Consider the following 24,277-nt stretch of genomic DNA (forward strand, 5'->3'; position numbering starts at 1 on the left):
CCGGTTTGGATCTTTCCGGCACAGGCTGAGTGGGTGAATAAGCCAAACAGAAGAGAGCAAGCAGGGAAGCAAACAAACACGCAGAAAAGCGAGCAAGCAACGTTCAGGGATGCCCAACATGCACGGGTCAGGTTACAGTTGTTTGGATGGACGCCGACACCGAGCTAGAGAACAATTTGGCGGGCATCAAGCGCGTACGGCCGCCCGAATTCACACATGGGTTGGCCCTTTGGAATTGAGACCGGCCGGTTCGAGGCACCACACGCACTGCACGCTGCTGCAAAGTACACACGCCTCTCGGGTCCCGGAGGCGTCTTTTGGTGTGTGGTGTTAGACGCCTCCGGCTTCGTCTGCGCAGCGTGGGAACGATGACGTTCGGGGTTGCCATCGTGGCAAGAGCTCCGCCCAGAAATGCTGCCAGAGCTTCCCAGGCCGATAACGAGAGAGCATGTAAGATATTTGGTGGTGTCAGTTGGACCGCTGGTACGAGGATCCGTAGATGAATAGATCAAGGCACATTTCCGACCTGCGGCGAAGACGGCAAGCTGGCAGGCACAACGGACGTTCTTCCCATGCTTGGTCGGATTGGGCCTGCCCCATGGTCGATGTCTTGCCGCGCTCGTTGATGGGATGAGACGAGAGGATCCCGCGCGACGGGAGCAGGGACCAGGATGAAATCGATGGACATGTCTTGGCCTGCCGTGCGTGGAATGCACAGCCCAGCCGGGCCCGAGAATTTTTGGTCTCTAGTAAGCCTGAGAGCTCCCCCACCGTTGGCAGGGCCCAAGCAGACCGCGTGCGCGATGGGTTGTCGAGACAAAACATCCGAGCGCGGTGGAAAGTAGAAGGGAGCTGTGTAGTATCCGTACGGCAACAGGTGAGCTGCCTAGCTGCATACCCAAGCTCTGTAAGTTGTTCTTCACTCTTCATCACCTGGGATCAGACGAGCCGCTGAGCGGACCTGATCGACGAGAAGCGCAACCGGGGTCAGGCGGTGGGGGCCGCTAAGAGCAAGGAATCGTGGAGCGTGGACACTGGCTGGATGGATGACTTGGTGATCGATGTCTGCTGCAAGCTAATCGTAGTACGGCAGAGGAATGAATCACTGCATACATGCATGCACGCACTCGGATGGTGTTTGAGCTATCTGAGGACTCTGGCTGGCATTGGCTCATCCTGTCATCTTCACCTTATTTTGGTCTTTTCACCTTTCTGCAGCCCCGGTTGCCGTGGATATCGATATGCTTAAACATCTGTTCTTACCTAAACCTTACCTTTCTTCACGCGACATTTTCCATGGCTGACAGACGGAACAACAAGATCAGACTGTCTGACGCGGAACACCGAGAATCCGGGCTCCCACGAGTGAGATCATCCTGTGGTGTTTTCCAGAATCCTAACATCGTCTGACAAGCCAAGACTGTGTTGCTTTTCTTAGACAATCGAGACCAGGTAGGGAGGCGACACTGAAAGAAGCTGTCTACGAAGACCGAATAGAGCTGTACCGGGTATCCACACATGGCTGCAAGAAAGACGCCGATTGGCCCATCCGGGGTTGTCTTCCGCCCCATTGTGAAGTGACCGGGATGGTGCGCTAGGACAATTTAGTCCAGGGGCAGCCAATCTTGCAGATGAAGATCCCGGCTGTGTGGGGAATCCTTTCCTCACCACAGCACACTGCACGCTCACATCGCCAATGCACCGCCGTCGTTCCCGCTTCAGTTCTCGCTATTTCAATGGCCCACCAATCTGAAGGACAAATTCCCCGAACTCCGGATCCACACTACCTTCTACTAAGTACGCTGAAGCTTTCAACCGAGGAAACATACGGAGCGACGTACTACACCATCATGACGCTTCACCAAATTGTTTGAACTTGCAAGCACGTTCGTCAGTCCTGGACTCGACGCATTTGCCTCCCCAGCATAAAGGCCTCTGTCTGTCTCAACGTCAACATCGCAACGGCCAAAAATGGTCAATTTGCAGATCGTCGCATGCGCTTCTCATCCTGCTTCCCAGGCTAGGCTCCATACCGCCATAGTCTCTTGTCTGAGGATATGGTAACGGTACCATCTCCTCCTGCCCAAGACGTCCGTGGACGTCCGAGCGGGCATGGAATCATCGCTGGAATGTGGTATTTCAGGATATCCTGGGACAACGGCGGGAATACGAGACCTCCTGCCACCGTCTGGCGCCTCTCGAAAATTTTCGAAAAATGACACACGCCTTCGTTTGCGGCTTCTCTCCTCCACTTCAAGCCTGGCCCCCGACGGAGGCCAAATGGCTATCCATCACTGCCATCCACAGTGGCACGCCATCCCGACTCAGCGCCCATATGCACTCGCCAGCCGTCACTGAAGCAGCAAGGAACTTAATAGCTCAATACACATCGTCGATTTCCTTCGGCGCGACCGGCGGCGGCAAGGGACGCCATCCCAAGTAACGCATATCATCTCACCTTCCGCGCATGTACTACTTGAGCTTCCGTTTGCGGGAGCCGCCGCGCCCCTCCTCGCGCGCCGTCGACCTAATTAACATCGGACGAATAAGCGACGCGGTCTAACAAACGCGAACTGGTGCCACGTCCCTTGGCTACCGTGAGTGCATCATATTCCAGATTCTGTGTCAGCATGGTCCGCCGTACCCGGGAGGCCTGTTCAGTCTCTATTCGTCCGTTGCCGCGGTCACAGTTCAGGGTATGCTTTGTACCTGCATGAACTCCCAAACTCACTTCTGCCTCTCCTACAGGTGCAGGCAAGTACAGGCACAGTCGTCCGATATTCGTGATCTGCGTCGCAACATGTTGTCGGGGCGTTGGGGGCATCATTGTCTCGCAAACTCATGTTGGCAGAGTCAAAGTCGCCTTTCCCAATGTCACTTGCCCCTAATGCCTCGCCCTCTTTCTTCTCGCCCACGAGTTGCCCACGAGATGAAACAAGTGATGGCGCCCTCTTAAAAACTGCCCCAACTGAAACACTTACACTTTTCGTATTTCCTCACTTGAGCTGCTAATACCTGCCAAGAAACACCATCGCGTCACGTCCATCCTAGGGGCATCTGCACTTTCCACCACACCCACCCTTCCCTCTGTCTCAAACCACATCCGCAACCGGCGTATCTTAGCTGCCCGATTCTTCGCTAAAGAATCGGTCTGCCCTGGCCATCCTCTAAGCTTACATACACGCAATAGCACGAGAAGTGTTGCCTAGGATGCAAATCATTCACAAGTCCGGCCTGCCGTCTGTATCGCCGCTCCCACAATCTTTCCCGTCATCACCGATCTTCCTTCCCACATAATCGCTTTGAAGATTGCTATGCTTGGTCGGATATCAGTCGACCATGATTTCAGTATCACCGGTCCTGCCATTGGCGACTTCATTTCGTGCACACATTGTCTGTATTTCGCTACACCACTGCCCCTCTATCTCTCTATTGAATGAATGCCATGAGTCTTCCGCCTGGAGATTAGAAGCAACGGTGACCCAGATGTTTACCGGTAGCAATACATTTCAGCCCATGAAAACGCATATCATGTTCTCGGATATGATGCTGAAGATGTGAACGTTTTGCTTCGGCCCTCGCCAAACTGAGCCTTTCCGCCGTCTACGGCCCGATACACCCCGTCAAGCTGATCCTAGCCAGCTTCGTGACTAGCCATCGCCACATTTATCTTATCTGCGTGAGTGACTTCTCCTGCTTGTGGAAGCTCAAAATCATTCGCAATGAGGCCACCCAACAAACCTCGCTGGGCCTCGTGGGCTGGCCATCCAGATTGGCTGTCGGTTGAAGTCCTCTGGAAAGCCTCAATCTTAGCCGAAGGCGGCCGCTGGTACTTCCTGTTGCTCGGGGCACGGAATCTGTGTCGTGGTAGACTTGGAAGTCGACCCTACACGCCAGATCTCCCGGCGACTCTGATGTCGAGTCGATTTCGTGAACGGCGTCTGATAGCCTGCGATGAATAGTTTCCCTGGACCATAGTTCCGTAGGATGCACTTTCTTCACGTCCTGTACTCAGAGCGAGGTTCCCCCCGTTAGCAAATCATTCTTGGGTGTGGCGGAATCCGCGAGACTGTTTCTTGCGAGCATCCGATTCAGGCTTCTAGCCCATAGCTGGTTTGCCACGCTTGTCGACAACGCTATGAAGATGATGCGTCAAGGAAACCTTTGACTTCTCCTTTTCATCTCTGTCCGTCACTGCATTGGAGCATGAAGAATGTGTCTGCGCGAAGCTGTTCCCACGCTTGGCCGAGGATTCGTACCAGTCAACGTCACTTAGCTGGAGCTTGCGAACTCTCTGTCCGCCGCGGTCTTTGCCGCGATCCGATCGGTTGTGGTGGTAAGAGGTCGGCTTGTCGTGGCCTGCTCGGACGTTGTGAATATTTGGGTTTGAATGAAGTGTTGTTTCGATGTGATTACCATCTTGATCGTCGTTTTCCCGAAGATCATAATTCAAGACAAGATTCTTGATACGCTGCTGTTCCTCCCTCTCAGCCTGCTGCTGGTTTTTCATAGCCACTGCGAAGGTTGAGTCCGAAGGCAGCTCCACGGTCCGCGTCTGATGAAATGTAAGCGACACATATAGGAATATTGGGGGAGTGGTACGCACCTGCTGGCGATTGCCTTTCTTTGTCAACAGAGAGAATGCCATCGTGCTGCTGGGCACAGGCGCAGGAGCCTCTCCAGTCTCTCCTCCCGCCGACGCTTCCTTGTTTTTACCTCGCACTGGCAAGGGCACATCGAAAAGTGGCTTGCGCTCGAACTTGCGCGACTCTAAACTCTCAGCCATCATCTTAGCATACTCACGATCAAACTCAGCCTCAGCCTCCGGATCGATTTGCTCCTGCTGACGAGTAACAACTATCGCCTCATCTTCACTCTCGGAATCGCGATGTGAGAGATCGATTTCTTGATCCTATTCAGACTTGTTAGTGCATGGTCCAACAGTGCTTGTTATCTCTTACCTCGATGCCTTCATCCTCAGAATCAGTCTCTTCTTCGTCGGCCTCGGCTTCAGGTAGGTCTGCATCTCCGTCCTCGTCGTCTGAAGAAGATCCAATGGAAGCGTCATCAGGATCAATGATTTTATCTGCCCCTGAAACCTTTTGGTCCTGAGCGATGGCGAGTTGGAAGGCCTTTGAAGCTTCTTCTAGGTTGGAAGCGAGCTTCCATTGAGGTCTAGTGAGAGCAAAAGTGTCTTGGATGATGAACTCGATATCCATCGGCAAAGGGTGTTTAGTGTAGATGTAGTACTGGTCCATGTCAGTCCACAAACTCGGGAACTGGAAACGACAGTCCCACGAACCTGGAAGAAGGAGAGGAAATAGTCAAGTTTCTTGCCGGCAGCGCCCTTAGCGAAGTACATGCCGCATGTTTCGAGAACTGTCGCAATCAAACGGATGCGGAAGAAGTCGTCAGGAAGATCGAAGGGATTCAAGCGGCCCGGTATAGGAGGACCACCGTGGCCGAACGTCATAATCTTGTACATGGTATCAAAGATGACTGGGTGCTCGACCATCCTATAATTGTAGAGCTCGCCGATGTACTTGACTTCAGAAATTCGCCGTTGATAGAACTTGAAGTCGTTCTGCTCCAGGCCGAAGGAAATGGATTCCATAACATTATCGATAACCCTCACCACAAACGCGGGATGGTATCGGTATAGTGCGCTGAGCAGAATGGCGAGGAGGTGAATGTTACCGTACTTGACTTTGCCGGGTTTAGAGAAAACCTTTTCCAGGATGCTGACGACCTTGAGAGTGAAAATTAGTATTCCTGCTCTGGATTGGTTCCTGAATGTATTCTGCTTACTTCTGCCTCTTCCCAATGAAGTCTGCGGATTTGCTTCAAGATCTTACTGTAATTACGCTTAGTCATGTCCATGTAGACCAGCTTGCGAATGAACAGCTCCATAGGGTTACGCTCTTTTTGCTGAATAGCAGGCCGGTCGGGAGGGTCAACATAGTAGACAGCGTTCTCAATAAGCATGCGTTCGGCTTGGCCAATGTGCTGGACAGACTTCTTGCGTTGCAGCGTCTCGAGGAAAGTTGCCATACGAGGCGATGTCTCCGGGTTGCGTAGAAGATAACGGCCGCAGTTCTCCAAGAGGTTGCAAATGATTTCAATGTTCATCCTCGAGAAGTCGTCCAGACTGACCTTGAGACAGTGAAAAACAACGTGTTCAGGGACGATGCCGAACTTGGTCAGCTCAGCAAGGTACCGAATGTTGCTCAACCGGACCTGGCCGAGGAAGTCCTTGTCCTTGCGTCTCTGAAGACTGCGAAACTCGGCATCGAGATAGTCAACCAGACCTTTGGGGATATCAGGCATATATCGTCCCAAGGTCGCAGCCAGTCTCGCCCACGACGGGAGAAGATCGCCTCGGCCTTTGGGAACCTCAGTCAGGGCCTTGATCAACCTATTCCTTGAAGCTTTGGAGTTCAGGTAACAGAAATCAATGGCAGCCTGGTCAATGATGTCTTTGTTTGTGAGATCAGGCAGTCGGGCGAGTACAGCATCAACTTGAGCACCAATCGTCTTGTTGGCAATCGCAGTAGACTGGTCATCGGACGGGTCCGGAACTTTCGGAGCGTCGGAGGCCTCAGCTGGATCAATCTTCTTGCCCACTTGCTCCTCACTATCCGGCTTCTTCTTCTTGCCATCATCCAGAAGAATTCCCGGAACCTTGCCTTTCAAGTCGACCAGATTTTCGTAGAAGCGACGCTCGTCTTCGTCCTCCCAGATACCGGCACCATCTCCGAGACCACGCAGGTACTCTCCTGCCTTGACCAGGCCGATTGACCCATTCGATGCCCCCAAAGAATCGTCGTTGTCCTTGAGATCGGGCATGTCGGCACCAATAGCATCCGCGATGGCCTGAGCGTTTGCCACGAGTCTTTCCTGAGCCTTGACCTGCTTTTCGAAATTTGCCTGACGGTCCTCGAAGACCTCGCCAGACTTGACGTAAGCCTCAGCATTCCGTCGGGCCTGTGAATGAATGGACTTTTGATCGCGAACCACGTGATTTTTCACATCTTCGAAGTACTTTTTAAGTATGGTTTTGAACTTCTCCTGAAGGTCGGGGGGCGTGATCGGTTGTTCATCGGTCTCGGTTGTGGAGTCTTCGGTGTCGCCGTCGCTTTGCGTAGGGCCGTTGGAAACCTTCGTGGCGCCGTCCTCCTCAACTGTTTTTCGGCCCTCGCCCACCGCGGATTTGACGCCAAGAATGTCCCAGCTAAAGGCCTTGACGAAAATGACGAGCAGAGGCAAATTGACATGCTCTCTGTCATGTCCAAGCAAGTCTTTGAGCACCTCGAGAGGAAATGGCTCGGCAGCACCAGTCTTGTTCGATTGGGCCTTGATCTTCAACTCGGGAACCTTGCCTGTTGCGCCCTTGGTGGCATCGTCCGGTCGGGTAACATCGTCGAGGGTCCGGAGGACATCAACTAGCCAAAGTTCAGTGACGACGCGCAAGAGCACTCGTTGGCGCGTTAAGCGCTCTTTCTCCTCCTTTTCGCGGACTTCCGGGGCCAGTGACTTGAGTAAGCCCTTGTCGGGCGTGGCCATTCCCTTGCCAAGCAGCCATCCCAAGTACTCGGTAAACTCGCTGGGGCCGAAGCGCTGATGCAGAGCGCTGACGATTTCGACACCGGCCTCGATCTCGCCGGGGGACTTGAGTTTGCATAAGCCCTCATAGCAGGCAGAAACGATCTCGGAGAGGTATTTGTGCAGGCTGAGGGTGCGTATCTCCTGGAGGAAGGTGTTCAGAGTGGCAGCGGAAATTGCGGTTCGGAGGCGCTTGATGAAGGCAGTGTTCTTTTTTAGGGAGGAATCGAGGGATTTGCTGGCGGCGAACAGATCTGTGGAGGACAGGCAGTCAGAGAGGGGCGTTTTTGAGCATCGCGGGGTGTGGGCATGATGGTACGGACCTGTCTCGCCTTCCCAAGCGCGGGTGTTCAGGGAGCGCAATTTGCCTGTCAAACGACGTCAGTCAGCAGGGGGGCGCGCAAAGGACGAGGGAGGAAAAGTTGAAGCAACGGTCACTGACGCTTCCTTGCACGATCCATGGCAGACCGCGGTTGTTAGTCTCGAAGCCTTGCCGAAAGTCAGCGCTTTTGCAGGAGCGAGAAGACGATTCGTTTGACGTACGTCGAGAATGCGGGCGATGCTCCAGTGGAGGTCGATGTGAGTGAGGTGCGCGCTACCTTGTTTGCTTGTATGGACAAGGTTGCTGTGGTAGGAGGCAAGGTTGGCAGGCCCTAGGCGCCCAGCAGGTATCCGGACCGTACCTTAGGTACCTACCTACCTGCCTACAACGGTCCTAGGCTGTCTGAAGGTGGCCTTGTGGGTGAAAGCCCGTAGTGGATGTGGGGAGATCACGGTCGCTTTCGCGGTCCGGGCGGTAAGCGTCATTCCCGTCAACCTCAAGGTCGTACTCAAGATTAAGCATTGTCCATAAATTGCATCTCCCGTCTTACCTGGGACATGGAGATGTGTACGATACTTATGATGGGTAGGATAGCAGGCAATGGTTCCAAAGATTGTTGGCTACACCATGGCCCCCTTTCATGCCTCTTGGGGCACACGAACTTCCCGTGCCGTCAAGAGCAAGAAAACCATGAGCCAGCCATGCCTGGATAACGACGGCGTGTCAGGCGTTCAGGGCCTTTCTACAGTTCAAGGAGGAGTCCAACGAGGCGTCATCCATTCAGGTCGAACTCCGCGTCTTTGGGATCCGAGTACAAAGTGAGCCAAGGTGAGCGCGGCCACGTTGTCGCGCTGCCCATGACTAAATACCGGATGATGCAAGGCACGATTGTGGCAGTTTCTCGGCGACTAGGACATGGTCGCGAATGATCAAACGTTGCTTCTCCGAACATCTCCAGGGCCCGTCCCTTTGGGTTTCTGAGCTTCCCGCCGGCTTCCGACTGGACCCAAGCAGAATGATGCCCACACCACGCAATGGACAAGATACCTGCATGCCGATGAGGCACCTCGTTACCCGCACTCTTGCTTGTTGCTCCTGGCTGACATTGAGCGAATGGTTTTGGGTGCCACGACAGTAGGGCGTGAGCAGCATGAGGGTGGAAAATCTCCGACAGTCGTGAACAGTCGTCGTCCTTCTTAAACATGGCCATCTTCACAGTGCCAGTAGCGTGGTTTAGGTCCTTGAGAACCAGAGACGTGGGGCCGGCTCTCACACTTCGTCCAATCCCATACCCTTATACCCCGGTCTGCCGATAAGGATAAAGGGAGAGAGCCCAGCAAAAAGAGTTGGTTGAAGCATCTCCGCGCTGGTGAGATAATTATATGTCTACATACCCCAGGTACATCCGTACTTCTAACGCCGTGTCGTGCTTTGTGCCCTTATCGCCCCAATGGCATCAGTCGAATTGCAGGCGCCAATTCATCATCCAAACAATACCTAGGCAAGGGCTATGGCGCGCGCTGATAAGGAGTCCCGTTTGTTCTTGTCGACCTCCGCGGAAGTTGAAGCATGCTCAGGCCCCTCCGCCTCGAAAACGGGTCAAATCTTGCATCTCCTCGCTCGCTGCCGTGTGTTCGTCAGTCTCATCGGGACACTTGGTGGGTGCGATTGTGTGTTGCGCAGTAGTGGCCCTTTCTCCGGGACTATGTTCAAGGTTACGGGGCTGGAAATAACCTGAATCAGGTAGGGTATGTTATGGATCCAGAGCTTTCATTGTCAAGCCTAGGGACCTTGCTGAACGGCGTGCTATCGTCCTTCGATCCAACTCTCCGTCGACTGCGCGGGCTGACTGGTTCTACTTAGTGCCATCCCGTCTGGTGATGTGCCGTTGCACCATCCCATTCGATCCCATGCTTCGCCATGCCATGACGGACCAGCCCAGTCTACGCCGTATGTCTGCCCTCCTTGCCTCCCGTTGTGCAGGCGGCCCGCCCACACCACAACCACACAGCTCCCGCGCCAGGAGATCCAAATCTCTTCCACCAACCCACCCTTGAGGGTATTTACTCACCAGAATCCCGACTCTCACCAGTCTGGTTTCCCACTCCTGTCCCCCGATATGCAATCTTCGCTTTAATTCCTACTTCATCGAAAACCATCTCATCTTTGATCTGATTCTTGTGTACAAAGCCACAGTTACCTGGCTTGTGATTACCGCTCAGACATTTCAGCTTACAACACTCATCTTACGTTAGAAAAGACAGTCCACCTCAGATTCCATCTTACACACGACAAGCCAGTCGTCAGTATGAATGTGCTCGCGGCCTCACATCCTGTTTCGTTGCGGGAATCTTTGTCAAAACATGACATAACATTCCCACCGAGTCCGGCAACCACGGTGAGGGAAGGCCAATCTCATAGCGTCGACGGATCAGAGACAGGCCTACTTGATGAACTCGCCCCCGAAGAACCCCGCGGGTATCCTTTGCCTCCAAAATCAAGAGCAAACAACGTCTTGACCGAAGACCTCAAGACACCAGACAGCCACGTCGTTCGAGATCCTCGACTGATACGTCTCACCGGAGTTCACCCTTTCAATGTTGAGGCACCCTTGAGCGCCTTATACAACGAAGGATTTATCACGACCAAGGACCTGCATTATGTTCGAAACCACGGAGCTGTGCCCAAATGCGAGGACGAGGACATGTTTGACTGGGAGTTCACTGTTGAGGGCGAAGTCGAGAACCCAATCAAAATGTCTGTCAGGGACCTCATCGCGGACTACGACCAAATCACGTACCCGGTAACCCTCGTGTGCGCAGGGAACCGCCGCAAAGAGCAGAACGTGGTTCGCAAGACCAAGGGTTTCTCCTGGGGCCCAGCCGGCTTGTCGACCGCCATCTGGACGGGTGTCGGCATCGGCGACCTCCTTGCTCGAGCAAAACCCAGGAGAGGCGCACGGTATGTTTGCTTCGAGGGCGCGGACAAGCTACCAAACGGGTATTATGGAACGAGCATCAAACTGAACTGGTGTATGGACCCCAACCGTGGGGTGACTGTCTGCTACCGCATGAATGGCGAACTGCTCCCTCCCGACCATGGGAAGCCCGTCCGCATCATCATTCCTGGACAGATTGGCGGCAGAAGCGTCAAGTGGCTGAAGAAAATCATAGTCACGAAAGAGCCCAGCAGCAACTGGTATCACATCTACGACAACCGCGTGCTGCCAACCATGATCTCTCCCGAGGCCAGTGCAGACCTGCCCGACACATGGAAGGACGAGCGGTACGCCATTTACGATCTCAACACCAACAGCGCTACCGCCTTCCCTGCACACGACGAGGTCTTGTCACTGACTAGTGGTCCCGAATCATACAAAGTTCGTGGCTACGCCTATGGAGGTGGCGGCAGGCGCATCACAAGAGTCGAGATTACCCTTGATCGCGGCAAGACGTGGATGCTTGCCAACCTCAACTATCCTGAAGACTTGTATCGACTGGCCCCGGAGGGCGAGACTCTGTACGGCGGCAGAGTGGATATGGACTGGAGAGAAACGTGCTTCTGCTGGTGCTTCTGGGATTTGGACATCCCCATTAGCCAGCTCGCCGACGCAGCAGACGTTATGGTACGAGCAATGGACGAGAGCATGATGACGCAGCCGAGGGACATGTATTGGAGCGTCCTAGGTATGATGAACAATCCTTGGTTCAGGGTCATCATCCACAAGGAGGGGCACAGCTTGCGCTTCGAGCACCCTACGCAGCCAGTCTTGGGAGGTGGCGGGTGGATGGAGCGAGTAAAGAAGGCCGGTGGCAATCTGTCCAACGGCTTCTGGGGCGAGAAGATCGAAGGTGAAGCGGAGGAGGTGATTGAGCAAGAACCACCCAAGGAGATCTGCATGACCAAGGAAAGCGTCAAGCGAAGCATCACCATCGAAGAACTCCGGCAGCACGGAGGCGAGACGGAGCCATGGTTCGTTGTCAATGGCGAGGTTTACGACGGAACTCCTTTCCTAGAGGGTCACCCAGGTGGTGCAACGTCGATCACGAGTGCCGCGGGTCAGGATGTGTCGGAAGAGTTCTTGACCATTCGTAAGTTTTGCCCTTCCCACACACACGCCAAAAGGTGACCATTGGAGGCTAAGACGTAATCCTTACAGACAGCGAAAACGCAAAGGCAATGATGCCCGACTACCACATTGGTACTCTGGACGAGGTTGGGAGGAAAGCACTTGCTCTGGGCGAGGTTGAGGAGCTGCAAGACGATGGTCCACGGGCCATCTTCTTGCAACCCAAGGTGTGGACAAAGGGTATTTTGTCGGAAAAGACAAGGATATCTCCCGACAGCAAGATATTCAGCTTCAAGCTCGAGCATCCGGACCAGGCCATCGGTCTGCCAACTGGTCAGCACTTGATGATGAGGCTGCGCGACCCGGTAACCCGAGAGGCCATTATTCGCGCTTACACGCCCCTTTCAGAGTGTTCGCAAAAAGGAAAGCTGGATGTGCTCATCAAAATCTATAACGATCTTCCGGGTCGTCCCGGTGGCAGGATGACACAGGCGCTCGACGCGCTCCCCGTCGGCCACTGGGTCGACTTCAAAGGCCCTGTCGGCAAATTCGAGTACCTCGGCAAGGGCATCTGCAGCATTTCGGGCAAGGCGCGGAGCATCAAGCGCTTCATCATGGTCTGCGGGGGCTCCGGCATAACGCCCATTTTTCAGGTACTTCGTGCCGTCATGAATGACGCTGAAGATTCAACAAGGTGCCTCGTCCTTGACGGCAACCGCGCCGAACACGATATTCTTTGCCGCGAGGACCTCGACACCATAGCTACCGCTAACCCAGACAAATGCCGGCTAGTCCACACGCTCACCAGACCACCTACTGGATGGAAGGGTCTGACGGGTTACCTGGACAAAACTGTCTTCGAGGGAGAGGTGGGCCCGTGTCGCAATGACACCAACGGCGAGGAGATGATACTTATGTGCGGCCCGCCAGCGCTAGAAAAGAGCGCGCGCGACATCCTGTCTAAAATGGGCTGGAGAGACGAAGATTTCCTCATCTTCTAGACGAGTTGCCGTTTTTAGCTCGGAATTGACTGATGGTCTTGGATTGTTAAACGCGGCGTCGCGAACGGTCTTGAAGATCTCGGGTTTCGGCAGAGGGAACAAGGTCATGGGCGTGGAGCAGAGCCGCTTCCGCCACGGGCCGTCATGCCGCACAGGTGTTGCAGGCCGCCACCGTCAGAATGCAATCGCTCCGCAGGTGGGGATAGCCAATGCGTGTAGAGGTATTTGGAAGAAGAGACGAAATCGAACATCTCCGGAATAAGCTTGATAAGCGGTTCGAACCTTGACCTGGGCACGTGGGGGTTTGGGGGCTTATCAGCGGGTTTGTTTGTTTCTTGGAGATGGTTTTGGACATCTCCGCGGAGTGTGGAGGTTTTACGGAATCATTGCATTTGTGGTCGGGCATTTGAGCGTAGCGACGACGCTTACTCCTCATCAGTAATCAACCTTTATAAGTTATGGTCTAAAGCGTGAATCTAAGAGAAAATTCCTCTAGTCGCAATCTCGTTAGAGGTTGCCTGTTTTTCCTGTGCTAGAGCAACTACTGTAGTTCTACCTTACTGCCGTTGCTATCGTCGGTGGCATTGTTATCGCCTGCTCCGTCGTCGTCGTCGTCTTCTTCGTCGCCTTCTTCGTCGTCTTCTTCGTCGTCTTCTTCGTCGCCTTCTTCGTCGTCTTCTTCGTCGTCTTCTTCGTCGTCTTCTTCGTCGTCTTCGTTGATATGATTACTGTCGTCCTTACTACCGTTATTATCCTTTCTATTATCTTCATCTCCACTATGATTGTCCTTAGGAGGAGCAACTAAGTATGAGTATGTAGTAGATATAGTCGCATAGACACAAAAGAAGTCAGGCTCTCTCTCATTGATCATAATAACTTTATATCTGTAGTGCGATGTTTTGACACGCTTGCCATGAAAGAAAGGAGTTAGACATCCGCAAAAGCTTGACTGTCGAGATAGTCGGGCACCTGCAAGTCTAGAGGAGACCGCACTGCCAAACGCAGACCAGAGCATATTCATGCGGATAGTGTGCAATGTGATGCCTGGATCCGCTATGTGTCTCTCTAAACCGTCCCGTTATCGCTACTTCGTGGCGTCGCCAAAGAGCGCTCAGACCCCAAAACGTCAAAACTCCACAACACCACAACATCTCGTGATATCTCAGGTATGGGTACTTCAAAAAGAACCGTGAGCAGCCTGCCTCAACGAGTAGATCATTCTGCTACGCAATGGATGAGACCCTTGAGCGCTCCTCCTGCAGCCGCGTTATCTCAACGGCGAAAGCCTTCGGCTACGTAGTGAACCAGACCCTCTGATGCTCCTCTTGCAGCTCCCGCCCCATGCCCCGGAGGATTGGGATAGTAGAAAGCTGAACACGCAATCGTTAAATAAAGGGCTAGAAGAAGAACGCCTTCGAGATAGTTGCTTTTGCCGTCTCGCAGAAAGTTCCCGACGGTAATGATGGCCAAGATGAGCATCGTTATGTCGAATGCCTCGAAGACCAGATCGAAGTGCTTGTGTCTGCCCCAGGCAACAATGGTGACAAGGGGGGCATTGAGCAGAGCCGTCTGGAGCGTCGCACCGAGTACATGGGAGAGGGCAAAGTTCATCTGGTTGTCCCAGGCCTCATCGACAGCCGTCAAGTGCTCAGCCGCCTTCTCAACAAGGGGGACAAGAATCAGACCCATGAAAGGATCAGAAATGCTGTGCTCTTCGACAATAGGTGCGATTTGTTCCACGAGAAAAATGGCCATGAACGTGACTAGCGTGATCGAGACGACAAGTGCGATGATGCATTCTGTCAGGGTCAGCTTGGCCTTCCTGATATCTCTATGCTTGTCGTTATCTCGTTGTTCGTCATTCTTAAAGATTGCGTCGTAAATTCCATGATGGGTGCGAGCTTGGAAGTAAACGTAGACCATATAAGAAACGATCAGAATTAGAGAAACGATGCGGGAGATGTGAAGCGTTTTCTTGTCGATTTCCTCAACAGTGAGGACGCCTTGTAGCGAGCGGTCGAAGATTGTGGGAACAGCCAAAGCAATGCCACTATTGAAGCCTTGTTAGCAGTTATTGCGCTTTTGAGGGGTGATGGCCAATTACGCAGTCAACAAGAGACCACTTCCAGCCTCCGTAATGGTGTCGCTGAACTCTGCCTCTTCACGCCGCATGCCGCCAGCAATGAAACACATTCCCAAACACAACAACATGGTTGCCAAGATGGAACCTAGAATAGCAGCTTGGATAACCACAAATTGGCTGCCTTTCAGTAGTACCATGAAGAGAATGAGCTCAACCACAGACCCCAAGCTGGCTTCATGTTAGCTAGCGTATACCGGCAAAGGGGCTTTTCTCTCAACTCACGTTGTTTCCATCAGCACACCAAACACGTGATTGACTTTGCGGGCCAACTCTTGACCAGCGAAGCCAACCATATTAGCGCAAGGAACCATCGAAATATAAACCAATGTAAAAATCAATACGTGCTCGTTGGGGAGAGCATCTGTAAATCGTGTTAGCTTCATTCACACCTCCGCCTCCACATACACAAGCTTGAACATACATCTGACAGCAAAAGCAGCCGGGACAACTGGCCAGAAAAAGTTGCAAACCAGAGAAGCTCGACTTGACGATTTCCATGTGATTTTCAAAAACTTTATGGGGTGGAATCCTTTGCGTCCGCTCTCGCCGGAAGGTTTGACGCGGACCTTGCTGCGCGGCGGCGGCCGTCGATGAGGAGGGGCATTGTTGTAGACCGGTAGTGAATCGCGGTCGTTGCCTGATATTCCAGACGTTCGTGCCTTTTCGGGGATGACGAGGTTATTTGACTCTCGGCGTCTCGAGACCGACTCGCGGTAGGTTTGGCGGTATGGTGACCTCGGTGACCTCGGTGTAGACATGATGACTGATGGGCGTGTCTAGACAACTGGTGACAAAACGTCGCCGACCCAGACGCCGGCAGGAATATACAGATTCGATGACCGATTCTACAGAGTATATACGGTGGTCGGTATGGATATCGCCAAGCCGATGCAGAGTGGTGTTACTGGGGTCAGGGACATATACGATGTGGAACAGCCCCAATACCAAGACTTTGTAGAATGTGGCTCAGTGGACGAAGAAAGGGAGGAGCATGGAAGGATATTAAGAAAATGGGGAGCTGAGAGAATCTCAGGATCAACGTGGTCCAGTCCCTTGGATTTCGGGCCCCTGGTCGTGGTGCTTGTGGCTGGTCTGGGCCTGTGGTTGGGGATTTCGGACGAGGGTGTTTCAACATCAGCTTCCCAAGGGCAGTCGGTGAGGAGAGGATGACAGTTCTCACGCGGGAGATCTGGAACGATTGAGCCCGCAAAGTAAACAGAAAATCTTCCGTCGATCCGAGGTTTGTTCTGGTAAGTCGGAGAAGAGAGAGTTCGTGACAAGTTCGGCCTCGCAGCAGGTTGGCAAGGGCAGACGACGGAGGGGTTCCCCCGGATACTTTTAACACGGAAAGGCACATCCTATGTATGATGCAGGCATCGCGGTCGACATACATCAACAGAGCAGAGAGCAACGAAAACGAGAGGTCGCCCTGGGGTCTGAATCAAGGCACAGCCAAGCTTGCTGTCATGCCAAGACTCTCTAACAGAACCCTTGTGCATTGCTCGGGAGAGTTGGGCGTGTATGGGTACACCCAGGACGTCGACCGCCTCGCTGCAATTACCGTGAAACCGCGGGTACAAGATACCTTTCTGAGGCGAGTGTGAAGCGCCGCAGGAAAAGGCTTTCTTGGTTTGTGCACCGAGAGAGCGGGCGGGAAAGAAAACCACGCTAGCCACGCCTGTTCTGCACTGTTGTGTGTGTCTCCTCCATTCATCGTTGCAGTCTGGACGGAAAGCCTTGGGTCTGGACCATGTAAACAACACAGCAGCAAGCGAGAAGATCCATTCAATAGGGCGGTAAAGGGTCTCAAGGCCCTTGCGGTAAGGTGGTGCAGATAAGCCGCCAAGCCTAAACGACGTCACTGGGCGCTGTGCTGTACCCCTGCGGGACGGGACATTTCCTCCCAAATGCGACCTTTTGAGCTGGCCGATGATGAGGTCGTCCTCTTCACCTCGCCGACCCCAATCTCAACGTCCTCCAATGTCTAGCCACATCAAACCAAAACAACTGTCTTGGCGGCCGATGATAACCCATTCTGACAAGTCGTACTTTTTGCCATTGCAATCTGACAGCAGCCACACAACGCGTGCTGCTCGCACACACATAGCACGCCCCGCGGGTGCCGAGGCTTCTGGCATCTGGGCAAAGTCATGCGATGGACGCGGCGGGCGCGGCGGGCGGGATGAATCAATGCAGCCTGATTGCGACGAGGTGCTACAGACATCATCCCAGATCCACGCCTCAGTCCGCGAGTGCAAAACGAGCAGCAAAACATGAACGTTCTGAGGGAGGCAGCCAGACACGGGCACCAACACGGAGAACGGGATGAGAAACCGCTACAGCCAGGGACCCAGCCTATAACGTTGGACGTTCCGAGAATTAACACCAGAGCTAGCACTGTCCCGGAAGAAACCAAGCTTCGCCCAAGCAGCCACCAAGAACCGGCCATGTGGATATGCCATGAGCGCCCAGTGCCCAGAGGCTGCGACACTGCACCGGGCATCAGCTAAAAAAAAATCTCCACTCCGATTTCCCAGAGGGAACCAGACCATCCCATCCAGGCACCCTTGGCAAAAGCTTTTTTCGTCCACTCTTCACCAGACAATCCACATGTTTGCTGCTTGTTTATCCGCAAAGGACTGGCAAGCGGATGTGTGTGAGATTGGAAACTATGGAATCATCCCCAGTCTTCGACGAACTCACTCGTCGCCAGTCCAGACCTCTGCGTCCTCTAAAAGCACCGTGTCCTGGTCCTCGAACTCTTCCTCCTTGATGTCAATAAGCCTCAAGTTATTCCGGTCTTTGGGTGGCACAGGCTGGGCCACAATCACTGTCTCTAACCCCGCCGGACACTGCTCCTCGGGGCCCATTGGCAGAGCCTCTACATCAATCTCCATGTTCAAGATGGCTTTCAGAATGACCTGGCTGCCCGCCTTGCTCATGACATCGTTCTCCTTGCACAGCTCCGAGGCCACGCACTCAATACAGCCACTCTCGCAGTAACATTCCTCGACTCGTTTAAGTGCTTGCTGCAGAAGGTGGTCAATGTGTTCGAAAGCCTTGGTGCTGATCCCCGAGCCGCTGGCACCGCCCTTTGCGTCGTAGAACGTCAGTCGACCTGGCCGCTTCCTCTGCGACTCCTTCTTGGCGAACTCCTTGAGCGCCACCTTGCACTCGGTCCGCACGTCGCCGGGCAGACTAATCACAAAGTTGGGCATGAGACTCAAAATGGCATGCTCTGCCGCGTGAATGGACGCGGCAATGTGTAGTCGTCTGTCGGCCAGGATCTGCAGCGCCTTTTTCGGTATGTCCAACCACATCCCCTTCCCATATCGAATGACGGGAGGGTTGTCCACATGAACAGCGTCCAGAACACGTTTCTTCTTGTCGACCTTGAAGAATCCGTATACATTCTGCTGGATCTTGATCGTGCCATAAAAAGCCTTCGACAAAGATCCGGATATTCGCCGGATCGCTTCTGTCTCGATGGGGTCTATGTCGGTGAAGTCTCGTTGCGTCGTGGTCCACTCAACCTTGACCCTTTCCACTCGTGCCATCATCTTGTCTGGCTGAAAATCCCGGACGAGGTACTTGCTTCCCTGATGCAGGAAGATGGCGCCGTCGTAGATCGTGAACGTGGCCCTTGAAGCCTCCAGTTCCTCCAAGACTTCGTTCTTGCCATGAGTAATGTCGATAATGGCGAAATGATCGTCTTCCGTGTCGCGGATGGCAACAAACCTCGACGGAATGGGCCGGAACCGATCGTGGCAATGGTAGAAGCCCATGGCGTCCCTGAGCAAACGTTCTTCGCAGATTTGGGGAAGATCTTGACCAAAGTATTCGGCATCCTCCACAGGCCTTACAGGCATCTCGTAAGCAGCACATTGGATGTGGCCCTCTCGTACCAGCATGTTTTCAAGGTCAACCTGCAGCTCGCAATTGGGCTTGGTAAAGAGTTCGTCGGGATTCTGCATGTAGTGCTGGTCAGTGGGGAAGCAATCTCCCACTAGGACGGAGAGCGAGTCTTTGTTTCTTCGTCCGGCTCGTCCACTCTGCTGTCGTAGGTTGGCTATTGTGTACGGGAAGCCCCATGTCAACACGCAGTCTAGTGTGCCAATATCGATACCGAGCTCCAGAGCTGTAGTGGCAACGATTCCAAGCAGCTTTCCCTCAAACATCTCCGACTCGATCCTGCGTCTATCCTGGGCCGTATAGCCTCCCCTGTAGCCCATGACCCTATTGACACACTCCGGCCGCCCGATAGATTCTAATTCTTGCTGCACAGCTGTTACTAGCTTCTCGCACTGCTCTCTTACCCTGGTGAAGGCGATGATTCGTACGCCTCTCAGCATCAGCTGACAAAAGAGGCGCGCACATTCGAACATTGCATCGCCTCGTCCACTAGCTGGATCGCCTGGGTCTCGGTATGGAGTGTTCCAGCACAAAAACTCCTTTCGACCTAGTAACGTTAGTCACATTAGTTGTTCAAAGGTTCAGGCGATGGGGACTTGCCCGATGGAGAACCGTCGAAGTCGACCAGCCTCACATTCTCAATACCGAATATTGTTTTGAAGTGCTGCTTGGGGTTGGCGACGGTCGCCGAACATGAAATGAACTTGACGTGGCGGTTTCCCACCGCGGCACAAATTCGTCGCAGCCTTCTCATGATGAAAGACACATGAGATCCCATCTGTCCGTTATAATAGTGCAACTCATCGACGACGACGTATTTCAGGTTCTTCAAGAACGTTCTCCATCTCTCTTCCTGTGGCAAAATCGTTATGTGCAGCATGTCTGGGTTGGTGAAGATGATCCTTGCTTCGTCTCGGATCGCATTTCGTTCTTTCATGGGCGTATCTCCATCGAAAGTTTCCACAAGCACATCTTCCATCCCTGGCATATAGCTCAGCATCTCCCTTAGGCTCCTCTTCTGATCCTGGGCTAACGCTTTTGTTGGGAAGATGTACATTGCTCGTGTGTGGTAGTCCTTTTCTAGAGCGTGTATAACCGGAAGCTGGTAGATGAGAGACTTTCCTGAGCTCGTGGAAGTGGCAACAACTACGTGCTGGCCCCCCAACAGACCGTTGATCGCTTCCGCTTGGTGGGCGAAGAATTGTGTGATCCCTTTAGCATTGTACAAGGCATTGACCAAATCCTGACTGAGGAGAAAGTTGAGATCTCCATAGACAGCCTCCTGAGGCTCAAACACGCGGTGACCATCAGGTACAATCTGTCCTGTGTACCACGGGCTGTCTTTCAGCTCCTGTACGATTTCAGGAATGCTCTTCCGTTCCGTAGGTATCGATTCGGGCAACGCTCCAAGACTCTTTTCGGGCGGATCCTCCGGGGCGGTCGGCACTGGTATAAAGGCCTCTGCTGCCTTGGACAGAGCCTGCTCGGGGTCGAGATTGTCCGAGATACATTGGTTGATGAATACGTTCATTGCGTCAATGAACTTCTGATTCCTTCTCTCGATGAGATTCGTCATCTGCTTCTGGCTGTAAACGGGTATTTTCAGGGTCTCTTCCCTCAATTTCCTGTTTGGCTTGGTGATTTCGCCCGTCTTCTTGTCCTTGACTTGTCGCTTCAGGTCACCATCCACGAATTCGAAGTACAGCACTTCTTTTCCCCCTTCGACGCGCTCGTCGGGGTGTAGGTCTAGCTTCTCAAGGCCAGATATTCCGCCAACAGAAGCATCGGGAGCAGGTGCTTGAGAGCGAAAGTCCCGTCCCGCCTTGAATGTCACGTCGCGCTCCGCCCCTCTGACCTCGGTTTGCAACATGATCTCGTCAACGTAGGCAAAGTTGACGCCTTCTGGCCGCACAGCTGCGATAGATGCGACATCCTCGATTGTTAATACTTTTTTGGTGTGCGATTCGACTGCAGATCTGATCGTCTCAAAGGTCGTGGCAAGGTGCTTGCGCGTACAACAGAAAGTAAACACTAAGTTGAGAGCGCGATGCGTCTTCTCCAGTGCTTTGAAGGAGTCTGGCCAGTCAACCTTGCATGTTACCGAAGATGCGGCGCTCTCCGTCCGATTTAGAGCGGAGGCAGTCTTCTTCGGCGCGGTCCGTTTCCGGGCAGTGGTACTTTTCTGACTGTCCGAGGTATCGTCATTGCCGAGCTGGCCGCCTGCCGAAGAATCTTCTCCGTTTCCGCTGTCGGCAATCGCTCCTTGATTGTTCTTTCTCTTCCGCTTTCCTCGGGCCTTTTGCACGACTGCCTCTGTCCCGCCTTGCATGGCTACTGACTTGGAGGAGACCAAAGCGGCCTCTGCGCGGCTAGCTATCGGCTAGCATGAGGAAGTAGGTGTAGATGCTGGCGGTAAACTATGTGTCCGATTTGCATCAGACTCAAAGTACAGAAATCACATGTTTCTGCACCATGTTCTGCAAAAGAGTCAGCAGGACCTGAGGGAACGCGAGACGCCCCTGGCGTGGAAGATGAAAGAGTCGTCTGCGTCACGTAATCCACACCTAGTCACGTGAGCCGAGCTCCCACCGCGTCGGCTCATGCTTTTGAGCAAAGAATTCTTTCTTTTGCTTCGTAAGAATAGAGTAATAATTAAGGGCAATCCCCGAATAGTTTTGTTACTGCGGTTGATTGATATCTAAAGTGTACCAAAGGACACTGGTTTCCTGGTATCATGACAGGACAGCGTCCCGAATCCGGATAGTCAGAGTACTCCTACAAAAATAATTGCCGTGCCGCTGACTGTATGTCTCTGCCTTCCCCGCCTGGCCCCCAATAACCCCAGGAATACTTCCGCCACCAGTCGACCATTTGGAAGGTCTTGTGCGCTCGATGGGAATCATCGAGCAAGTCCACATAGTCACCAGCTCGGTCTATGGCCATTAACTTATCCACAGCTGAGAAATATGATGCTCAGTTGCTCGACAATTCTCTTTGAACCATGCCAACCTCATTGAGGAACGATTTGGCGCTGGCTGCACTCATCTGCGATTGGTATGTCAGTACTTGATTCGGTATCGAGTGTCGGAGATATCCTTACCCTCATGTGAACGCTGACGGGCTTCGCCTCTTCACCCTCGAATGCGGTGAACATGACTCCAACGGACTTGAGAGACGTCTTCTCCTGGAACTTCATAGCAGGCAAGATGACTGTGTTGAGTAGTATCCTGTGTGTCTGATCTTGTCTCATGATCAGACGGGCAACCTTATGGGCCGTTCCGACGCCAGCCTCTGGATCCTCGTCGTTCTCCAGGCCCGATGCATCAAAAGAACCGGGAATGGGAAGGCCTGAGTCATCAAACGAAACGCAAGCTTCAGGGACGTTGATCTTCAGCATACCGGAGCCACGCTCCTTCCAGCCAACCTCCTTCTCCAGATAGAACATCTTGGCTCTGACCTGAATTATCGTAGCCTCACCGGCCTCGCCATCATCGACAGTAACTGTGGACGGTTAGCAAAGTAAAAAGCCAAGCGAGATACGTGCCGCTCACTCTTCTGCAGCTTGGTGCGCTTCTTATCATCACCAGCCTTGGATTCTTCCTTGTCAGACTCCTCCTTTTCCTCCTTGTCACCAGACTCTGAAGCAGATCCATCATCGCCGTCAGCGTCATCGCCGCTTCCGTCCTCCACGTCGCTTTCCGGTGCGCCAAAAGGTTTGGCAGGCTTCTCGCTTTTGAAGGAAGACTCTCCTACCTTGGCAAAGCTCGTCAAGGGTTTGCCTGACAGTGCGCTGCCGAAGCCACTGCCAAATGCCGAACCAAAACCGTTTGCGCCGGCGGTCTTAACGCTGGCGAACGGCGATGAGGCGGCGCCAGCGCCTCCAAAACTCAATGTCGGTGCGGCAATAGGAGCCGCAGCGGGCTTGGACGGCGACAGGGAGCCAAATGGCGATGCTGAGGACGTTGATCCGCCAAAAACGCTGCCTTTTGTAGAGTCTCCCAAAGAGCCAAAGGGGGACGCACTTGATGCGGCCAGCTTGGCGAAGCCAGAACTGGCAAAAGCGGCAGCCGATGTCCCCTGCTTCTCCTCCTTGGCAGAGTTTTCTGCTGCTGCGGACGTGGCCTCGGTCGTGGTGGAAATGATGTTCGGCGTTTTCGTTTCGGCGGTGACGGGCGATGTTACCTGTTTGGCGGCAAAGGCAGGTCAGCACGATAGAGCAACGGCAAACATACCGGCACGTAGAAAATTTGGGGGAGGAAACGTACAGAAGAGTCGGCGGCGTCATCGTCAACAGTCACTCCATCTCTGTGCCTCTTCTTCTCGGGTTCCAGTCGCGAAGCCCTGTCCTTGGCAGAATCGCTTGACGCTACGCTCTTGCTGTCCGCCTCCTCAGCGTCTCTGTCCTCCTCGTCTAGCTGGTCGTGGGCCCTCTTCTGTTTCTTCTTGGGTGACGGGTCTTGCTCCTTTTGCTCATCGCCTGCACTGAGTTGGGGTGTCGTCGCGCCGGTGGCTCCCTCAGACTTCTCTGAAATGGCCGTATGCTTCAACTCTTTGCGAGCAGCAGCGGTCTCAGCATCCTCCTTGGCATCGATGGGATCCGACTTTGGGCTACCGCTCTGAGGGTCGTCGGCCATGTTGAATAAATGCTTGATACAGCCTCGTAGTCAATCGGTGTGCTGGTCGTTGTCGTTCGTGGTTGTTCCGCTGTCGTGGGTGGTTTAGAGGAGGTTTTGGGGTCGGTGTCGGTTTCTGCCGACTTTGGATGCTAAAGCCAAAAGCGACAGTGGTTGACAAGCGATGGAGTGGCAGGTGACGGTGCCAACGAATACGTAGGTGCAAGCAAAACAATGAGTCTCAGCCACCGCAAGGGTTATCTACAACAAGGGTTCAAGACGAGTGGTTGCAGGTCAAGAAGTCGAAGTTGCACGTTTTGTCGGCGATTGCGCAGGTATGGCCTTGGGCGGTGGATGAGTTTACGGTGCGGTTGTTGCAGGTGTGCGGGTGTGGATGTGGTTGTGGATGCGGATGCGGTGACAACAGTACGGTGCAGTGCCAGTAAGGTACCGTAAGGTAGGTTCCGTAAGGCATAGGTGAGCTGTGAGCTGAGGTGCAGTGTCCGCTGTTTGCCCGTGTCTCTGGAGGATCAGCTTGGCTGGGAATAATTGGATGGGGCCGACCTGGAGCAGACGACAATCGGCCCAATCATTCGGCGCACCCGGTTCGGATAA

At 53.5% G+C, this 24,277-nt stretch overlaps 4 protein-coding genes across 4 annotated transcripts; 1 reads left to right on the forward strand and 3 right to left on the reverse strand.

The window, feature by feature from the left end:
* Nucleotides 1–4,099: 4,099 nt before the first annotated feature.
* Nucleotides 4,100–8,063, reverse strand: UPF2 (Regulator of nonsense transcripts 2; the record flags this gene model as incomplete). The annotated part of the gene is made up of 8 exons (XM_036636702.1): nt 4,100–4,359; nt 4,417–4,555; nt 4,607–4,912; nt 4,962–5,249; nt 5,303–5,749; nt 5,809–7,856; nt 7,926–7,970; nt 8,045–8,063. 8 exons carry the CDS (start codon nt 8,061–8,063, stop codon nt 4,100–4,102), a joined length of 3,552 nt encoding a protein of 1,183 aa, XP_036497556.1.
* Nucleotides 8,064–10,232: 2,169 nt separating this feature from the next.
* CGCS363_v004854 (Nitrate reductase) lies at nt 10,233–13,799 on the forward strand (the record flags this gene model as incomplete). Its single annotated transcript, XM_036636703.1, has 3 exons — nt 10,233–12,015; nt 12,084–12,862; nt 13,545–13,799. 3 exons carry the CDS (start codon nt 10,233–10,235, stop codon nt 13,797–13,799), a joined length of 2,817 nt encoding a protein of 938 aa, XP_036497559.1.
* A 467-nt stretch (nt 13,800–14,266) lies between these two features.
* VCX1-2 (Vacuolar calcium ion transporter) lies at nt 14,267–15,895 on the reverse strand (the record flags this gene model as incomplete). Its single annotated transcript, XM_036636704.1, has 4 exons — nt 14,267–15,044; nt 15,099–15,305; nt 15,360–15,498; nt 15,559–15,895. 4 exons carry the CDS (start codon nt 15,893–15,895, stop codon nt 14,267–14,269), a joined length of 1,461 nt encoding a protein of 486 aa, XP_036497558.1.
* A 6,127-nt stretch (nt 15,896–22,022) lies between these two features.
* NUP56 (Nucleoporin NUP56) lies at nt 22,023–23,683 on the reverse strand (the record flags this gene model as incomplete). The annotated part of the gene is made up of 4 exons (XM_036636705.1): nt 22,023–22,094; nt 22,150–22,550; nt 22,601–23,231; nt 23,315–23,683. 4 exons carry the CDS (start codon nt 23,681–23,683, stop codon nt 22,023–22,025), a joined length of 1,473 nt encoding a protein of 490 aa, XP_036497561.1.
* Between the last annotated feature and the right edge of the window lie 594 nt (nt 23,684–24,277).

Source organism: Colletotrichum siamense (assembly GCF_013390195.1).
Source record: "Colletotrichum siamense strain Cg363 chromosome Unknown KSG_Cg363_contig03, whole genome shotgun sequence".
Classification (NCBI taxonomy): Eukaryota; Fungi; Ascomycota; class Sordariomycetes; order Glomerellales; family Glomerellaceae; genus Colletotrichum; species Colletotrichum siamense.